At 55.5% G+C, this 17,222-nt stretch overlaps 1 protein-coding gene and 1 pseudogene across 5 annotated transcripts in view; both read left to right on the top strand.

The window, feature by feature from the left end:
* The window catches only part of SEPTIN9 (septin 9), a 216,237-nt gene extending 204,359 nt beyond the window's left edge, over window positions 1-11,878 (top strand). For all 5 annotated transcript variants that reach the window (XM_021670915.2, XM_021670918.2, XM_021670916.2 and 2 more), the window contains 5 exons: window positions 1,749-1,866; window positions 3,631-3,726; window positions 3,990-4,086; window positions 8,750-8,801; window positions 9,901-11,878. In XM_021670915.2, the coding sequence (XP_021526590.2) occupies window positions 1,749-1,866; window positions 3,631-3,726; window positions 3,990-4,086; window positions 8,750-8,801; window positions 9,901-10,036 (499 nt within the window). In that variant the 3' untranslated portion in view covers window positions 10,037-11,878. The remainder of the gene's footprint in view (window positions 1-1,748; window positions 1,867-3,630; window positions 3,727-3,989; window positions 4,087-8,749; window positions 8,802-9,900) is intronic.
* Window positions 10,037-11,878, top strand: LOC110568285 (uncharacterized; annotated as a pseudogene).
* Window positions 11,879-17,222: the final 5,344 nt, after the last annotated feature.

The raw sequence follows: 17,222 nt of genomic DNA, 5'->3' as shown, positions 1-17,222 counted from the left end.
AGCGTGAGTCTGGCTGGCCCAGACGCACGTCCCTGGGTGGAGGATGCCAGGGTTTGGGGGAAACCCATACTCTGTGGGCACCAGGTGCAGGAAGGAGCCTGGCTGGTGGGCAGCAAGCCTCAGCCAGACTCTCTGTGGGAAAACCCAAGCCTCAGTTTTTGAGCCCACCCTCTGGCATCATCCCCTGTGGGCCAGCAGGAGTCCATTCAGGGGCGGGGGCCAGCTCACCACCCACTGGCCTCTCCCAAACTGAACGTCTGCCCTCCAGGGCAGCACGGCTCATCTGGGGTCCTGTGGCAGCTTTTCCAGCTGCTCCAAGCTTCACCTCAGCTGAGGCCGATGGCAGGAGGCAGAAGCCCCTCCTGACGCCAGCTGGGCAAGCCGAGGGTGGGCGGGCGGGCAGTCTCAGGCACTCCTGCCACTCCCCAGCTCTGACCCTTTGGCTGGGACCCCAGCTGGGCACACTGCCTGGTCCCGCCTGAGGCGCCCAGTCCCACGGGGCAGGGGCGGCCCTTGGCCATCTCTGCTTCATCTTCTGTCTGGAGCCGGATTCTCCCCAGCCATGTCTGAGACTGACGTTTTCTCACTGTGGGAAAAGCTCTGCTCCAGAACTGGAGAAGATGGTGCCCGTTTCAATGGCCCTGCCAGCCCCTGCCACCTACACCTTTCCCCGAATCAGGCCCCAGGTTCCCTGGGCCAAGCAGGCTAAGGGAGCCGCCCGCCTGGTGCAGGGGAGCCGCACACTGGTGCAGGGGTGCCACCCGCCTGGTGCAGGGGTGCCGCCTGCCTGGTGCAGGGGAGCCGCACGCTGGTGCAGGGGTGCCACCCGCCTGGTGCAGGGGTGCCGCCCGCCTGGTGCAGGGGTGCCGCACGCTGGTGCAGGGGTGCTGCCCGCCTGGTGCAGAGGAGCCGCCCGCCTGGTGCAGGGGTGCCACACGCCTGGTGCAGGGATGCCGCCCGCCTGATGCAGGGGAGCCGCCCGCCTGGTGCAGGGGTGCCGCCCGCCTGGTGCAGGGGAGCCGCACACTGGTGCAGGGGTGCCACCCGCCTGGTGCAGGGGTGCCGCCTGCCTGGTGCAGGGGAGCCGCACGCTGGTGCAGGGGTGCCACCCGCCTGGTGCAGGGGTGCCGCCCGCCTGGTGCAGGGGTGCCGCACGCCTGGTGCAGGGGTGCCACCCGCCTGGTGCAGGGGTGCCGCCCGCCTGGTGCAGAGGAGCCGCCCGCCTGGTGCAGGGGTGCCGCCCGCCTGGTGCAGGGGAGCCGCCCGCCTGGTGCAGAGGAGCCGCCCGCCTGGTGCAGGGGTGCCGCCCGCCTGGTGCAGGGGTGCCGCCCGCCTGGTGCAGGGGTGCCGCCTGCCTGGTGCAGGGGTGCCGCACACTGGTGCTAGCTTCTGTTTCTCTTGCCTCTCCCCTCCCAGCCAAAGCCTCACAGGACGGCCACTGAGCCAACGGCAGCACCTCTGTGTGGACACATGGGGGTGTGGTTGGGACCCCAGAACTCATGGACGAGGGTGCTTGGAGCTGGCCCTGGTCCGCCTGCCCTGCGCAGTGGTGTCACCTGTGTCTGGGACACGCCCTTGTCCTTCATCTGCCCACACTCACAGTGTGGCCAGCTTGGCCCAGGGCCTCGTCCTTGCCAGCAGGGACCCCCGTGAGCCCTGAGCCAGCACCTGAGCGCCTCGACACCGCTGGGAGGTGGGCGCCCCCTCACTCCCCCACGCTGAGTCACACGCGCATCCTTCTGCTTCAGCCTCAGGCCCCTGGACATCGAGTTTATGAAACGCCTGAGCAAGGTGGTCAACATTGTCCCGGTCATCGCCAAGGCCGACACACTCACCCTGGAGGAGCGGGTCCACTTCAAACAGCGGGTAGGGCTCCGTCTCCACCTGCCCCAGCCCTTCGGGGCAGCCTAGACAAGCTGCAGGCCTGGCAGCGGCCGCCCAGTCTAGGGGAGTCACGTGGTCGGGGGGGACAGCACCACTGGTCACTCTTCCCAGCGGGTGGTTGGCCTGGTGGTCCCTGGCCTGAGTTGCCTCTCTAACTCCCCCATGTCTCAAAAGCAGCTTCATGGGAGGGCCCGTTCTCCAGCAGAGTCTCTGAGGGGGGTTTTGGAGAAGGCCTGGGTCAGGCAGACGGTGTATCTCTCTTCCAGGGAGTGAGGCCGTGAGACGTGGCCCGCCTTGTTTTTTGCCTTTTTGGTTTTTGTTCGTTTGTTGTTGCTGTTGTTTTCGAGAAAGGGTCTTGCTCGGTTGTCCAGGTTGCAGTGCAGTGGCACAGTCATGGCTCATGCAGCCTCCACCTCCCAGGCTCAGTCCCCTGGGTAGCTGGGATTACGGGTGCACGCCACCATGCCTGGCTAATTTTTGTGTTTGTAGTAGAGACGAGGTTTTGCCATGTTGCCCAGGCTGGGCTCTAACCCTTGGGCTCAAGAGATCCTCCTGCTTCAGCCTCCCAAAGTGCTGGGATTGCAGGCATGAATCACCTCACCCGGCCTTGCCTGGTGTTTATGAGATGGAAGAGAAGTTGAGCTGGGTGCAGTGGCTCACCCCTGTAATCCCAGCACTTTGGGAGGCCGAGGCAGGCAGATCATTTGAGGTCAGGGGTCAATCTGGCCAACATGGTAAAACCCTGTCTCTACTAAAAATACAAAAATATTAGCTGGGCATGGTGGCGCACCCTTGTAATCCTAGCTACTTGGGAGGCTGAGGTAGGAGAATCACTTGAACCCAGGAGGCAGAGGCTGCAGTGAGCTGAGATCACACCACTGCACTCCAGTCTGGGCCACAGAGTGAGACTCCATCTCAAAAAAAAAAAAAGGAAGTTGCAAGAGGGATGGTCTCTGCTGCTTCCTTTTCCATCAGGGTCCGAGGCTCCTGCTGTGGGGTGGGAGGGGCATCCAGGCAAGAGGGGTGCCCTGGACCTCTGCCTCCTGACAGCGTAGCACATCGGAGCCACCTGGGGAACCTTTAAAAATGAAAGCAAGGTGCCTGGGCTCCGGCACAGCATCTGCTCAGTGGGTGTGGGTGGGGCCTCTAATCTTCTCCAGCCTGGGGCCAGACACCAGGGACTTTCCCAGCATGCACCAGGAAGGACAGTGCACACAAAGTGGGTGTGTCTGCCGGAAGCCGCATGTGGGCTTTGGTCTGCCTGGGCAGGCAGGCGGCTGTTCACCGGGGTGTTTCCACTGCACATACCCGTGTCGGGCTGCTGGCGGGGAGCTGAGAGGCTACTGCAGGCAAGGGCTGGCTGGGCTGTAGGAGGGGCCCCTGCTGGAATTGGGGGCTGGGATGAGGGTTTTTTAGGAAGGGTTTCAGGAGGGGAGGTCTCAGCAACCCTGAGTACTCTCTTGGTGTGATGAGCAGGAGAAGAGGGGCAGGAGGTACTCAGGACGATGACCCAAAGCCCCAGGGGAGCTGCACCGTCGCTCAGGGCAGCAGGTGCACCTGCAGCTGCCCCTCCTCCCCCAAGGAGGCACAAGAATTGGAGGTGACTGGGGTCACAGCCCCCGAGAGTCTGCCCTTGACCCTGAGCCTGGGGCAGCTCACAGTGTGGAGGCCATGCAGTGGCGAACACTGGTGGGTGGGCGGAGCTTGCCTCAGGGATGTGCCCATCTCCCTCCCTCCTCCTCCCAGATCACTGCAGACCTGCTGTCCAACGGCATCGACGTGTACCCCCAGAAGGAATTTGATGAGGACTCAGAGGACCGGCTGGTGAACGAGAAGTTCCGGGTGAGTGGATCCACCAGGAGGTTGTTCCTGGGAGACTCCCAGTTCTGCTGAAAGGGGTGGTGGGTGGGGGTTTGGGGGACCTTCAGCCATGAGATATATCCTCGAGCCAGAGGACATGAGCCCAGGTGTGCATACCCGCTGCTCTCAGGCTGAGGCTCTCGTGTTTGGGGGACCCTAGTCTCAGGGCAGCTCCTCCCAGGGGCCCAGGGGAGGGAATGGCCTTCCCGCACGTATGTAACCAGCACCGTCCACCTGTTCCCTAGGAGATGATTCCGTTCGCTGTGGTGGGCAGTGACCACGAGTACCAGGTCAATGGCAAGCGGATCCTCGGGAGGAAGACCAAGTGGGGCACCATCGAAGGTACTCGCGGCGGGCACCGGGGCCCCGGACAGGTGGGAAGACAGTCTCTTCTGTTGGCCCAGAGCCCATGGGCCGCACCTGAGCCACTACATTGCCTCCCCCGGGGTAGGGGTCTCCTTGTCCCCACCCAACCCATAGGACAGGGAGCAGGCGAGTGGCTTGTGCAGGTGCCTCCACTCCGGATCTCCCCCGGGGCAGGGAAAGATTCCGGGGAGCTAGGATGGGGGCCCCCAAGTTCTAGGTCCTGGTGCAGGCTGTTTCACAGGCACCTGTGTGGCCCCAGACAAATCACCAACTTTTCTGGGCCTAGAAAAGGTGTGGGCTCTGGCTCTGTGAGCCAGATGGACCCTCAGACCTTTGCCCTGCTGAAGTTTCCAGAATGTGGCTGTTGTAACCAACTAGCATGCAAACTAGAGGTATTAAAACAACACAAACGTATTCTCACGGTTCTAGAGGCCAGAAGGCCTGAGGACCAGCCTCTTCCGTGCCTTCCTCCTCCTGGTGGCGCCACGCAGTCCTCGTCTTGTAAAGGCATCACACGCTCTAATCTCTGCCCCATTGTCACAGGGCCTTTTTCTCTGTGTATCTGTCCCCTCCCTCCCTCCGTCCTTTTTTTTTTTTTTTTTTGAGATGGGTTCTTGCTATGTCACCCAAGCCTGGAGTGCAGTGGCGTGATCTTGGCTCACTGCAAACTCCACCTCCCAGTTCAAGTGATTCTCCTACCTCAGCCTCCCGAGTAGCTGAGATTACAGGCATGCACCACCACACCTGACTAATTTTTGCCTTTTTAGTAGGGACGGGGTTTCGCCATGTTGGTCAGGCTGGTCTCAAACTCCTGACCTCAGGTCACGCACCCGCCTCGGCCTCCCAAAGTGCTGGGATTACAGGCGTGAGCCACCGCGCCTGGCCTCTTTCCTCCTTGTTCTAAGGATGCCTGTCTTTGGGCTTAGGGCCTCTCTTAAGTGGATGATCCCATCTGGAGATCCTTAATTAATCTTTAAAGAAAGACTGTTTCCAAGTAAGGTCACAGTCATGGGTACCAGAGCCTGGACCTTGACCATATCTTTGAATGGATGGGAGCCCCTGGGAGGCCACAGTTCAACCCACTCCTGGCAGTGGCACCCCAGGAGGGATGGGCCTGAACGTTTCCTTCCTCTTCCTCTCTCTGTCCCTTCCTTTCTCATTCGAATGGAAGAGGGGAAGGTGCAGAGGGAAACAGCAGGAAAAGCCATTTTGTTATGGGAGAGCACATGGCTAAAAGGCCCAGTAGAGCAGGAAGCAGAAGTCTCTTAGTGTTCCAGGGCCTCAGTTTTCATCATCCACAAAGTGGGTGCAGTGTGCCAAGATTGTAGTGAGTTGAGAGACTGTCCCAAAGGCCACTAGAGCTTTTCAGGAAGCCGTTGCTCTAAGAAAATGGTCATAATGACAGTTACCAGGAGGCGTCAAATGCTCCTGCGCCGTTCACTTGACATGGGTCATCTCATTTATGCCTGGAGCTCCCCGCACCAACCCTCCTTGCAGAGGAGATGTGCAGGAGGTGCAGTGAGCAGAAAACTTTCCAAGGGACCTAGAACGGGAGGCGGCTCTAGAATGCACAGCTCCAGCCCTGCACCAGACTCCCTCGAGATGGGCGTTCGTGCCTGGAGGCGGGCGTGGAGAGGCACACGGGCCATTCCCCGTCTGCCCTCCTCCCCTGCTGCCATCCCTGCCAGGCCCACCCTGTGGGAGCTGCGCAGCTGGGTGCAGCTTGGTGTTTACCAGTATCCACCTGTGGTGTCAAGCTGGCTTGTGTCCCCTTGGCCCCTCTGCCTGCATTTCCTCTCTTCCCGTCTGCCCAAAGAATTCTTGCTGTTTAGGAGCCTTTTTATGAAAGGCAGGGTTAGGAGAGCCTGGAGTACATGGGCCTGGGAGGCGCCGACGGCTTTGCTATGGGCATGCTTCTGCTGCACCCTGGTGGCCAACGTTGAGTATTGCAGGCGGTCGGTGCCTGAAACTGTCTGGAAATGCATGAGGCTGGGGTTCCTGCAGCTCTCTGACCTGTGCCTTGTGGAGCGCCACTGGCTCCAGTTGAGGAACAGTCTGGAACCTGTCAGGACAGTTGTGAGGTGGTGGGGCCCACATTTCAGCAGCCTTATATGAGGATCCTGGAAACGCCTTCAACACAGACGGGTTTTTATATCGGGGCCGCCTGAGTTCACAGCTGACCTGACACCGGGCTAGTAAGGGCCCTGGGTTCTTGTCTCCCACTTGGTGAAGGGCATCTTTCCCATCCTTAGAAACCACCCCAAGTATTGTCAATAGAAGCGTGGGGTGTAATTAATCACGCCATGAACTCATTTAATCTTATGTCCCTGAGAAGTAGGTGATGTTATTATCCCCATTTTATGGATGAGGAAACTGAGGGAATGAGAGTAACTCGCCCAATCCAGGGAGCAGCGATCACACACTCCAACTCCAACTTGAGAGCTCCATTCTTCCTGCCGGCTCTCACTGCCCTCAGAGTTAGATGCGAGTGCTGCTTGTCCATCTGCAGGAGGTCCTCATGTGGACGCTGCCCTGCGCAGGCCATGGCGGGAGGGCAGGGCCCAGGCAAAGGCAACTGGCATAGAACCGAGAGCACTTGAGGGCGGAGGGGGCACTGTGGAGGCCCCAGCCCTGCCTGCTGGCCTGCCAAGTAAAAACCATAGTGTATATATACACACATATATACATATACATACATATGTACATACACATATATATACACACATACCTATACATATATACATATATACTCACATATACATATATACACACACATATATACATATACATATACACACACATATACATATATACACACACATATACATATATATACATATATACATACACATATACATATATACACATTATACATATACATATATACACATATATACATACACATATACATACACATATATACACACATATACATATATACACACATATACATATATACACACACATACATATGCACACACATATACATATATACACACATATACACACATATATATACATATATACACACATATATACATATACATATATATACACACATACATATACATATATACATATATACTCACATATACATATATACACACACATAGATACATATACATATACACACATATATACATATACATATACACACATATACATATATATGCACATATATACATATCATATATATACATATATACATATATACACATACATATACATATATACACATATATACATACACATATACATATATACACACATATACATATATACACACACATACATATGCACACACATTACATATGCACACACATATACATATGCACACACATATACACATATACACACATATATACACAACATATATACATATACATATATACACACATATATACATATACATATATATACACACATACATATACACACATATACATATACATATATATGCACATATATACATATACATGCACATATATACATATACATATATATACACATGTGTGTGTGTATGTGTGTGTGTGTGTGTATATATATATTTCTTTATTTGAGGCGGAGTCTCACTCTGCTGCCCAGACTGGAGTGCAGTGGCACCATCTCAGCTCACTGCAGCCTCCACCCCCTCCCCTTTTCAAGCGATTCTTCTGCCTCAGCCTCCCGAGTAGCTGGGATTACAGGTGCCTGCCACCGTGCCCAGCTAATTTTTTTGTACTTTCAGTAGAGACAGGATTTCACCATCTTGGCCAGGCTGGTCTTGAACGCCTGACCTCATGATTAACCCGCCTCGGCCTCCCAAAGTGCTGGGATTATAGGTGTGAGCAACCATGCCCAGCCTAAAACCAGATATTTTTAACTTGGGGAAAATCCACATGGCTCCCTGATGGGGCAGCCTGGAGCCCAGTGTGTGGATTCTGAATCCCCCTCCAGCCTTATGGCTGTGGAACTCAGACAAAACACAGTTCTTGTGTTCCCTATGCCCCATTCTCTCTCTCTCTCTCTCTCTCTCTCTCTCTCTCTCTCTCTGTTTCTTATGCATGTTGTATGAAGTGCATGTGTCCCTGCCTGTGCTCAGAGCACACACACACAGGACACATGTGTTCACACACAGGCCACCTACTGTGGATGACCATTCACAAGCTCAAGAATCAGCAGTGCTAAACAAGGTGGATGGGGCCGGGTGGGGTAACACCCCGTGGGCCATGGGTTTTCTTTAAAAATCCCAGCTCTCATTCCTGTCTCATCCCATCTCCAGCAGCCCAGCCCCCTGCCTGTCTCCAGGTCTCTGCTGAGAAGTCCTGCTCTCCCCAGCCACCCAGTGGTGCCCTGGCTTCTGCGCTGTGGCTTTCTCCCATGCGCGTGTTTGGCCTGGTCACTGTGCCATCTCCCATTAGCCCGGAGCTTTCTGGAGAGCAGGAGCTGATACCGGTCACCCCAGTATCCCCCGGACTGAGAGCAGTGCCAGGTGTCCCACACTCAGCTGCAGAGCAGGTGGCTCCCCTGCCCTCCTGCCCACGGGGCTGTCCTCAGTCTCTGCTCTCAGCATCAGCGTTCCTGGGCAGGAGGAGAGAGGTGGGGTCCAGGCAGAGCTTCTCCACCGGGACATTAAAGCCCCTCCTGTCTCTTCTCCTAGTTGAAAACACCACACACTGTGAGTTTGCCTACCTGCGGGACCTTCTCATCAGGTGAGAGACAAGGTGCTCGGGTGGGGCTGACGGCTTTGCCCCTGAGAGGGCCCTACAGCAGGTGGGGGCAGTGGGTGTGGGGCTGAGGCCCTGCACGGAGTGGGCGCACCCTGCCACCTGCCTGCCCTGCCCTTGGGAAGACCTTGGAAGCCCATCTTCTAAAAAGAAAACCCACCAGGAAATGAAGCCAGCAGTGAAGATCCTTTTTAACCCCTACGAAGCCACCTGGATGGGAGGACTGAGCTTGGATCCACTGTGGCCTGGCCCATTAGAGCTGCCCAGTGGGCACCAAGAGCCCAGTGCAGGCCCTGCCAGCAGCAGGGACGTCCCCAGCTCTGATCCCAGTGGCCTCTGACCCCTACCCCTTGACCTGGCTGAGGCTTCTCCTTGGTTCCCTTGAGTCCGGGCAAGGGGAGGAAGCCCCATTAGAGAGGGTACCAGTGGGCGGTCCCTGGAGTGTGGGCCCTGGCCTGGGTAGGTGAATGGAGAGGGTAGGGGCCTCCTACTGGGGTGTCAGGGGTTCCTAGCTTCTTCCTCAGCAAGCAGGTGCCATGGATGATGGGACTGTTGTTAAGAGGAGGGCCCCCAGGTTGGCAGGGGAAGGGGCGGGGGGATTCCGGGAGCCATTGTGTAGAGACTGGGCTTTCCAGCCTCCCTCCAGATCATTCCTCCTGAGCTGCAAAGGAATGAAAATCTGAGCCCAGGACTTTTTTTTCCTGGGGACAAGGGCAGTCCAGCCCTTCACCCCAGGCCATAGCCCTGGAGGCCAGCAGTCAGCCACTGCCTCCTCCCTGCCAGCACCCTGGACACGGCTGGAGCAAGGACACTCTAGGCCTGCCCCTCTGAGTCTGTGCACCCAGCACCCAGCTCTCTGTCCCTGGGCAGGTCCTGGACCAGCCTTAGGGTGGACCCAGAGGGAGTCACATGCACTGGCGTGTGTGTGTTCCTAGCGAGTCTGGGCTTACCAGGGCACTGACCCTTTCCCCAACCTTGTCCCAGATCTGGTCCAACATAGTGGGCCTGGGGGACCCCATGGGGACTCCTGCTCAGCCGCCCCCGCCCCGCCGTCCCCACCTCACTGACCCGCCCGCCCCCCCAGGACGCACATGCAGAACATCAAGGACATCACCAGCAGTATCCACTTCGAAGCCTACCGCGTGAAGCGCCTCAACGAGGGCAGCAGCACCATGGCCAATGGCGTGGAGGAGAAGGAGCCAGAAGGCCCGGAGATGTAGATGCCACCCTGCCCGCCCCCGGGACCCTGCCCCCAAGTCTTCTCCGTCCCCCCCAGGCCCTCCCACTGCCCCATTTTATTTTATATGATTTTCTCCATTTGTCATCGTTCCCCGTCCCTTCGACACGCTGCCAGGAAACAAGGGAAGGGGCCTTCCTTCGAGTGAGTCAGTGATGAGCCCGTGGCCTCCCCAAGGTCTGGGGGAGGTCCACCCTCCGTCCCCAGGCCTGGCTCCCCGAGGGCTCAGAAGAGTAGCTTCCATGTGCTGATCATCCGTCTGGGTGTGTTTCTCAGTGCCGGGGGCCTTGGGTGGGGGCCAGGCTTCGAATATGCAGAGGGGTCCGGTGGGCTACATCCCCATCTGCCCTGGCCCCTGGAATGAGTCAGGGCCTGGGGGAGGATGGAGCCAATCAGGGGCACCTGGACCCCCTGCCTGCCATGTGGCGTGGCCGTCACTCAGCCCCCACCCTTGCCCTACTCCTAAGGGTAGAAAATTCCAGGGTTCCACACCACTGACGGCTCAGCCACTCGAGGCCCCCTGGCAGCCGCCCGCCCCAAACCCGTCCTGGAGCAGAAAGTGCCTTTATCTCAGCCGTCCACAGGCTGCTCGGCCAGATGCGGGGACAGGCTGGAATGAGGGAGGCGTCTTCATCTCCCCGCCCCCCCACCGCACCACCCCTCCCATAGGGCTGCAGGTGCTGCTGATGTGCTGGGATCTGATTGAGGATCAAAAGGAAGGAAAGACGACCCCCACCCCCTCGCCACCCATTTTTGAAAAGGTCCAAGCGAGTGAGTCTGGTGGAGGAGCTGAGGGAGGGAGCCATGGAAGGTGCCAGAAGGAAGGTTGGCGGGGGCACGTGTGGGCTGTGGCTTCGGGTGGTCATAGTGGCCTGAGCTGCCCAGTGCCTGCGCCACCCAAGTGACCAGGGAAGTGTGTGTGTGTCCATGTGTGTGTGTCCGTCCGTCCATACAGTATCTGGTTTGGCCCAAGACTGGGCTGTGGTTACATTAGTGCCCAGCCAGCCACCCCCGCCACTCACCCCTCCTGGCCCAGGTGTTGCTGACTCTGGGACCTGGGTAGGTTGGAGGCCCGGCGAGCCTGACTCTTGTTGTCCTACCTGGGCCTGGGCCCCTCCGACTAGAGCCCACGGTAATGACCCCCTAGGAAGGAGAGACAGCATCATGGGTGCACAGTCCACAGTGAGCTGGAGAGCGAGGTTCATGGCAGCATGGCCTGGCCCCTCACCCTCCGTCCCCAGGAGGGGACCCGTGGGGGCTACCTTTGTGGTGCACAGCAGACCAAAGTCCCTTCCTGCTTCCTGTTCCCTGTCTCACTCCTGGGGAGATTCCACATGGGTGCGCCTGTCACTGGGTGCATCTGCAGGTCCCAGGCTGGCTGCTTGCTGCCAGAAGCAGGGCAGTGGGAAGGAGTGTGAGCGTGCATGGAAGTTGGGGCATTGGGTGTCTGACTCCCTCCCCATCCAAGAGAGGAAGGACCCCCCCACCACCCTCATTGGCGGGACAGTTTACCTACCAACTTGCCATGTTTTTGCCAAAACCAAGATTTTGAAGGAATGAGTGGCACCAGGCCATGTGGCCCTGCCAGCCTCAGTGTCACTTGGTGGCAGGGTGGGGTTGGGGGTGGGCAGCAGCATCCCAGCCTTGAGATGCTTCACTTTCCTTCTCTGTAACCAGACTTTGAAAATTGTTGGTTTCATCAGGCTCTGATCCTCAACGGCCTTTTGCTACGTGCCTCCCGAGAAATTTGTCTCTTTTTGTATAAACTACAAAATGTTGAAAATGTATTTCCTGAAATAAATGTTTCAAATGCAGAAACGCGGAAGGCTCCCGAGTAAGAATGTTTCTTCTGCCCCCGGAGTGCAGTTCTTTGGGCGTTGGGACAGGTTGGGGTCAGCTGCAGGTGAACAAGAGGCTTGGGCAGGAAAAGGTCAGGACAGGTTAGATCTTGAACTCAGACTCCCAAGATTTAAAACGAATGAACTCCCTGAGAACTGATAATTCCAGAGCACTGGGAGGAGTGAGGACAGCACCAGGGCAATTGCTGGGGGATTGTTTAATCTACGTGGGGTAAGGGTTCCCAAGGCTTGAGAAGCACTGATTGGCAGAGATGACTGAAAAGCGATTGACAAATCAGGACGCTTTCATTAAAGGAGGAGGTCTGAAGGGCGTCCCCAGGGGGCGCTGTGAGCTGCTTCTAATTAGTGTATCCTTGAAAGTAAGTTTTTGTTTTATTTTTTGAGACGAGGTCTTGCTCTGTAACCCAGGCTGGAGTGCAGTGGCACGATCACAGCTCACTGCAGCCTCTGCCTCCCAGGCTCAAACGATCCTCCCGAGTAGCTGGGACCACAGGCGTGCACCACCACAGCTGGCTAACTTTTTGATTTTTTTGTGAAGATGGGATCTCACTCTGTTGCCCAGGCTGATCTCAAACTCCTGGGCTCGGATGATCCTCCTGCCTTGGCCTCCCAAAGTGTTGGGATTATAGGTGTGAGCCACTGTGCCTTGCTGAAAATAAGTTTTTCTTTTGGAAATGGATATTAGATTGAACTCTGGACTGGTCAGTATTTGATAGTTATTTTATGCCAACCTAACTCATTCCAAGAGAAGTTGGCTACAAGTAGATTAGAACTCAGAGCCTTGGCTGAGTGAGCTTTTCTATGCAGGTGAGCTTAAGAAGTAAGGTTCAGCCCGGGCACAGTGGCTCATGCCTGTAATCCCAGCACTTTGGGAGACCGAGGCAGGTGGATCACCTGAGGTCGGCAGTTCAAGACCAGCCTGACCAACATGGAGGAAACCCCATCTCGACTGAAAATACAAAATTAGCTGGGCGTGGTGGCGCATGCCTGTAATCCCAGCTACTCAGGATGCTGAGGCAGAAGAATCGCTTGAACCCCACGGAGGGACCCAGGGAGAGCAGGAAGGCCAGGAGAACAGGCCCTGTTCTCACACTGGCTCTGAGCTCCTGCATGGAAAGTGGGGAATCTCATGGGGGCTGTGGAGACCTGGTGTCCCTGCTTCCTCCCCTGCTCCAGGCCACAAGGTTTGAAGCCAGGAAAGAAATTAAAATCAACAAGCAGGCTTTGGGCTTTTCCGGACCCAGCCTTGTAGAAGACCCTGCATGCCCTGGAGCTCAGGGGCCCAGGGAGGATGCTGGTGGGTGGGCTTCACCCAGCTCCACCTGGATGCGCCCTGGAGAAGGCCAGATGGGAACCCAGTGAGCCCACTGGGCGGGGGCTGTGCTCGGTGCCTCTGCTTAGATGTGCATGTCCGCTCTCCCATTTTATTTTATTGTTTTGAGGCAGAGTCTTGTTTTGTTTCCCACGCTGGAGTGCAGTGGCGCCATCTGGGCTCACTGCAATCTCTGTCTCCCAGGTTCAAGCGATTCTCCGGCCTCAGCCTCCCAAGTAGCTGGGATTACAGGCGCCCGCCACCACGCCCAGCTAATTGTACTTTTAGTAGAGATGGGGTTTTGCCATGTTGGCCAGGCTGGTCTTGAACTCCTGGCCTCAAGCGATCTGCCCACCTCGGCCTCCCAAAGTGCTGGGATTACAGGCATGATCCACCGTGCCTGGTCAACTCTCTCCCATTTTAAAACACTACTTTCACATTAGCTCCCCCGACAGCCCTGAAAGGAGGGCCGTGCCAGCTCCCTGGTGCCAGCTCCCTCTCCAGGTCCAGCTGAGCGGCTCTGGAGCCCGGGTTTGTGGTTCGCCAGTCCTCTCACCGCTGCACCCTCTGCCCTGTGCTCCCAGGAGGGCACTGCAGCATCGTCTGGTTTTAGCAGGGTGAGGTGGTTCCCACAGACACGTGATACAGAAAGTCCTCGGCACCCCCAGTCAGCTCTCCATGGGTCCTGTCCAGGGCCCTGCTCCACGGTGCCCACAGCCACTTCTGGGCAAGCCTCAGATTCCACTGGGATTCGGAGAAGTTGCAGCTGAATCAATGATGAGAGCCCATCAGAGAAAACATCTTCCTTCCCTTTCAAAGAGGACAGCTACAAATAATCAGAATAAAAAGGGGGTATAAATAATTAAAGAGCCCAGAGTGAGTGGTTCTTGAACCATCTGCCTTATTTAAAAACTAATTACTCAGAGACTGTTTGCTGCGCAGAGCGGTGCCTGGGAGCTGTGCACGCTCCCCATGACACTTGCCGCCCCCTCTTCGGGCACCAGGGGTGGCGGCCTCGGACTGATCAACCAGTCCTGGCACGTAGAGCACTGCCACGGCCTCCTCCAGATCCCTGATTAATAACTTCATCAGAACCCGGGACCAGAAGGAAATGTAAGTCCTCTGCAGGAAACAGCCACACGGAGGAGCCAGCCGCAGTCTCTCCCACAAGATGAGCTGGTGGGTGTGGACCCAGTCTCAGTCAGGTTAGTGGAGCCCTCAATTCAACCCAAGGGATGACCCATTTCAGGGGCTCAGCAGGACCTCTGGACCTTTACTCTGTATCTAAGGGTCTAAGGCACACCCTCCACATACACCCCTCACCCTGTCCCTGGAAGGAGGAAATTGAATTTCTGTTCTGATTCTCCTGCAAGGAGAATCACTAGGCATGGTGGCTCGCACCTGTGGTCCCAGCTACTCAGAAGACTGAGGCAGGAGGATGGCTTGAGCCCAGGAGTTTGAGGCTGCAGTGAGCTGTGATCACACCACTGTACTCAGCCTGGGCAACAGGCTGACCCTGTCGAGTCTACCTGGGAAAAGTGCTCAAAAGATGGACATTGCAGTCATATAATAATAATAGTTACATTTTGCCCTGCAGGTGAGTTGAGGAATCCTGCAGGAAGCCCCTCTCCTCATCCAGCCCCCCTCCCTTGCCCTTCCCTGCTCCTGTTCCTTGGAGACTTGCCTGGACCGTCAGCCCCTACACAGCAGCCTGGGAGTGGGGCAGGGTGGGGTCTGGGGACAGAAAGACCCTGTCCTATAACAACGAACCCTGAGATTTGCTTGGCACAGGTTCTCATCCTTGTTTTGCCTCTGAAGAGGGCACATCAGGGGCTGCTGCTCCACTTCACAGAGGAGGACAGAGAGGTCAAGGAGGTTCAAAGTCACGCAGCACAGAGCGGTGGAGGTGACCTGGGCTCCAGCCTTCCTCCTCCTCCGGGAGCTTGATGTTCAGGTGCTGCTTGGGGGCAACCCTTCCTGTGCCCCCACCTTCTCTGGAAGGCAGCCAGGGCTGAAGCACAGCCACCTGGCAACGCGTCGTGCTGGGACACGTGGGGTCTCAGAGTGAGGTGTGTGTGTGCATGAGTGTGTTTACATGTGCACATGTGAGGATTCCGATAAACGCACACTCCTTCACAGCACATAATGCGGGGAAAGGCACGGGGTCCGAACAGCCCACCAGGCTGTGCCTTGTGTTTGTGGGTTTCTCCCTGAGTGGGGAGGTGTTGAGATTCGTTGCACTCTTGGGCAAGGGTGGAGAGGTGCTGCCGCTGCCACTGCACGGCGCCCAGCTGTGAGGTGACCCCTCTGTGGATGCCAGCAGAATTACAAAATCAGCATTGCAACACTCAGGAATGGGCACCAGGGGTATCCATCTACATACATCAAAATGGTTAAAGGGGGAGGAACAAACCCCCGTCCATCTGCAAACTGCCTGCAGTGAAGCCCTCAGTGAGCCAACCCTCCCAGGCGGCATCAGCAGGGGAGGAAGTTTCAGTTCCAGGATCTCTGGATTTTTCTTATCTTCGCGTCCTTTCCTAAAGGCTGATTCCTTTTAGATAATGCACATCCTCCTCTCCCCATCATATTCTTTTTTGTAAGCTCTTAGACTGTGCTTATTTGCAAAGGTCATCAAAGGGCAGTTTTCTCTGGAGCTGGTTTTGAATCCTGGTCCTTCCACTTACCAGCTGGGTGACATCAGATGGGCAATTTAACCTGGGTCTGTGCCTCAGTTTCCCCAGTCATAAAATGGTAATGACAGTACCCAATTCACAGGATTGTTGTGATTAAATGAGTTGGTTCATGTGAAGCACTTACAATAGTGTCTAGCCAATAATGAGTGTTCCATACACGTGAGCCATCATTATCACCACTGACGTCACCACCACCTTGATCGTCGTCACTATAATCACTATCACCATTATCATCTCACCACCACCACCGTCATCACCATCACCATCACCACCACCACCGTCATCACCATCACCATCATCACTATTATTACCATCATCACCATCACTACCATCATCCCATTACTACCATCACCATCACCATCATTATCACCATCACTGTCATCACACTCACTATCATCACCACCACCACCATCATCACCATCTCCATCATTACCATTATTATTATCATCATCACATCATCAGTATAATCACTACTATGATCACCATCATCACTACCATTATCCCATCATTACCATCACCACCACTATCACCATCACCATCATTACCATCACCACCACTATCACCATCACCATCATTATCACCATCACCATCATTATCACCATCATTATCACCATCACCATCATCACCATCACCACCACTATCACCATCACCATCATTATCACCATCACCATCATTATCACCATCATTATCACCATCACCATCATCACCATCACCACCACTATCACCATCACCATCATTATCACCATCACCATCACCATCATTATCACCATCACCACCACTATCACCATCACCATCATTACCATCACCACCACTATCACCATCACCATCATTATCACCATCACCATCACCATCATTATCACCATCACCATCATCACCATCACCATCATTATCACCGTCACCATCACTATCATTATCACCATCACTGTCATCATCACCATCACTGTCATCATCACCATCACCATCATCAGTATCATCACTACTGTGAGCACCATCACCACCATCATCCCATCATGATCACTATCACCACAATGATCACCACTACCATCATCATCATCACCATCCTCATCATCACCACCACCATTACCATCACCATTATCACCATCATCACCACCATCACCATCATCTCCATGAACATCGCCATCACCATCATCATCACTACTATCTTACCATCAACGTAAGGTACCTACTGCCTTACCTAGCACCATCAATGTGGCCATAATTATTATCATCACCATCAGCTCATCACCACCATTATCACCACAGTCATCAGTATCATCATCATGATCTCCATCATCACCATCAACA

Source organism: Aotus nancymaae, unplaced genomic scaffold (assembly GCF_030222135.1).
Source record: "Aotus nancymaae isolate 86718 unplaced genomic scaffold, 86718_ANA_hifiasm-v0.15.2.pri h1tg000089l, whole genome shotgun sequence".
NCBI lineage: Eukaryota > Metazoa > Chordata > Mammalia > Primates > Aotidae > Aotus > Aotus nancymaae.
This window is presented reverse-complemented; position numbering and strand designations above follow the sequence as displayed.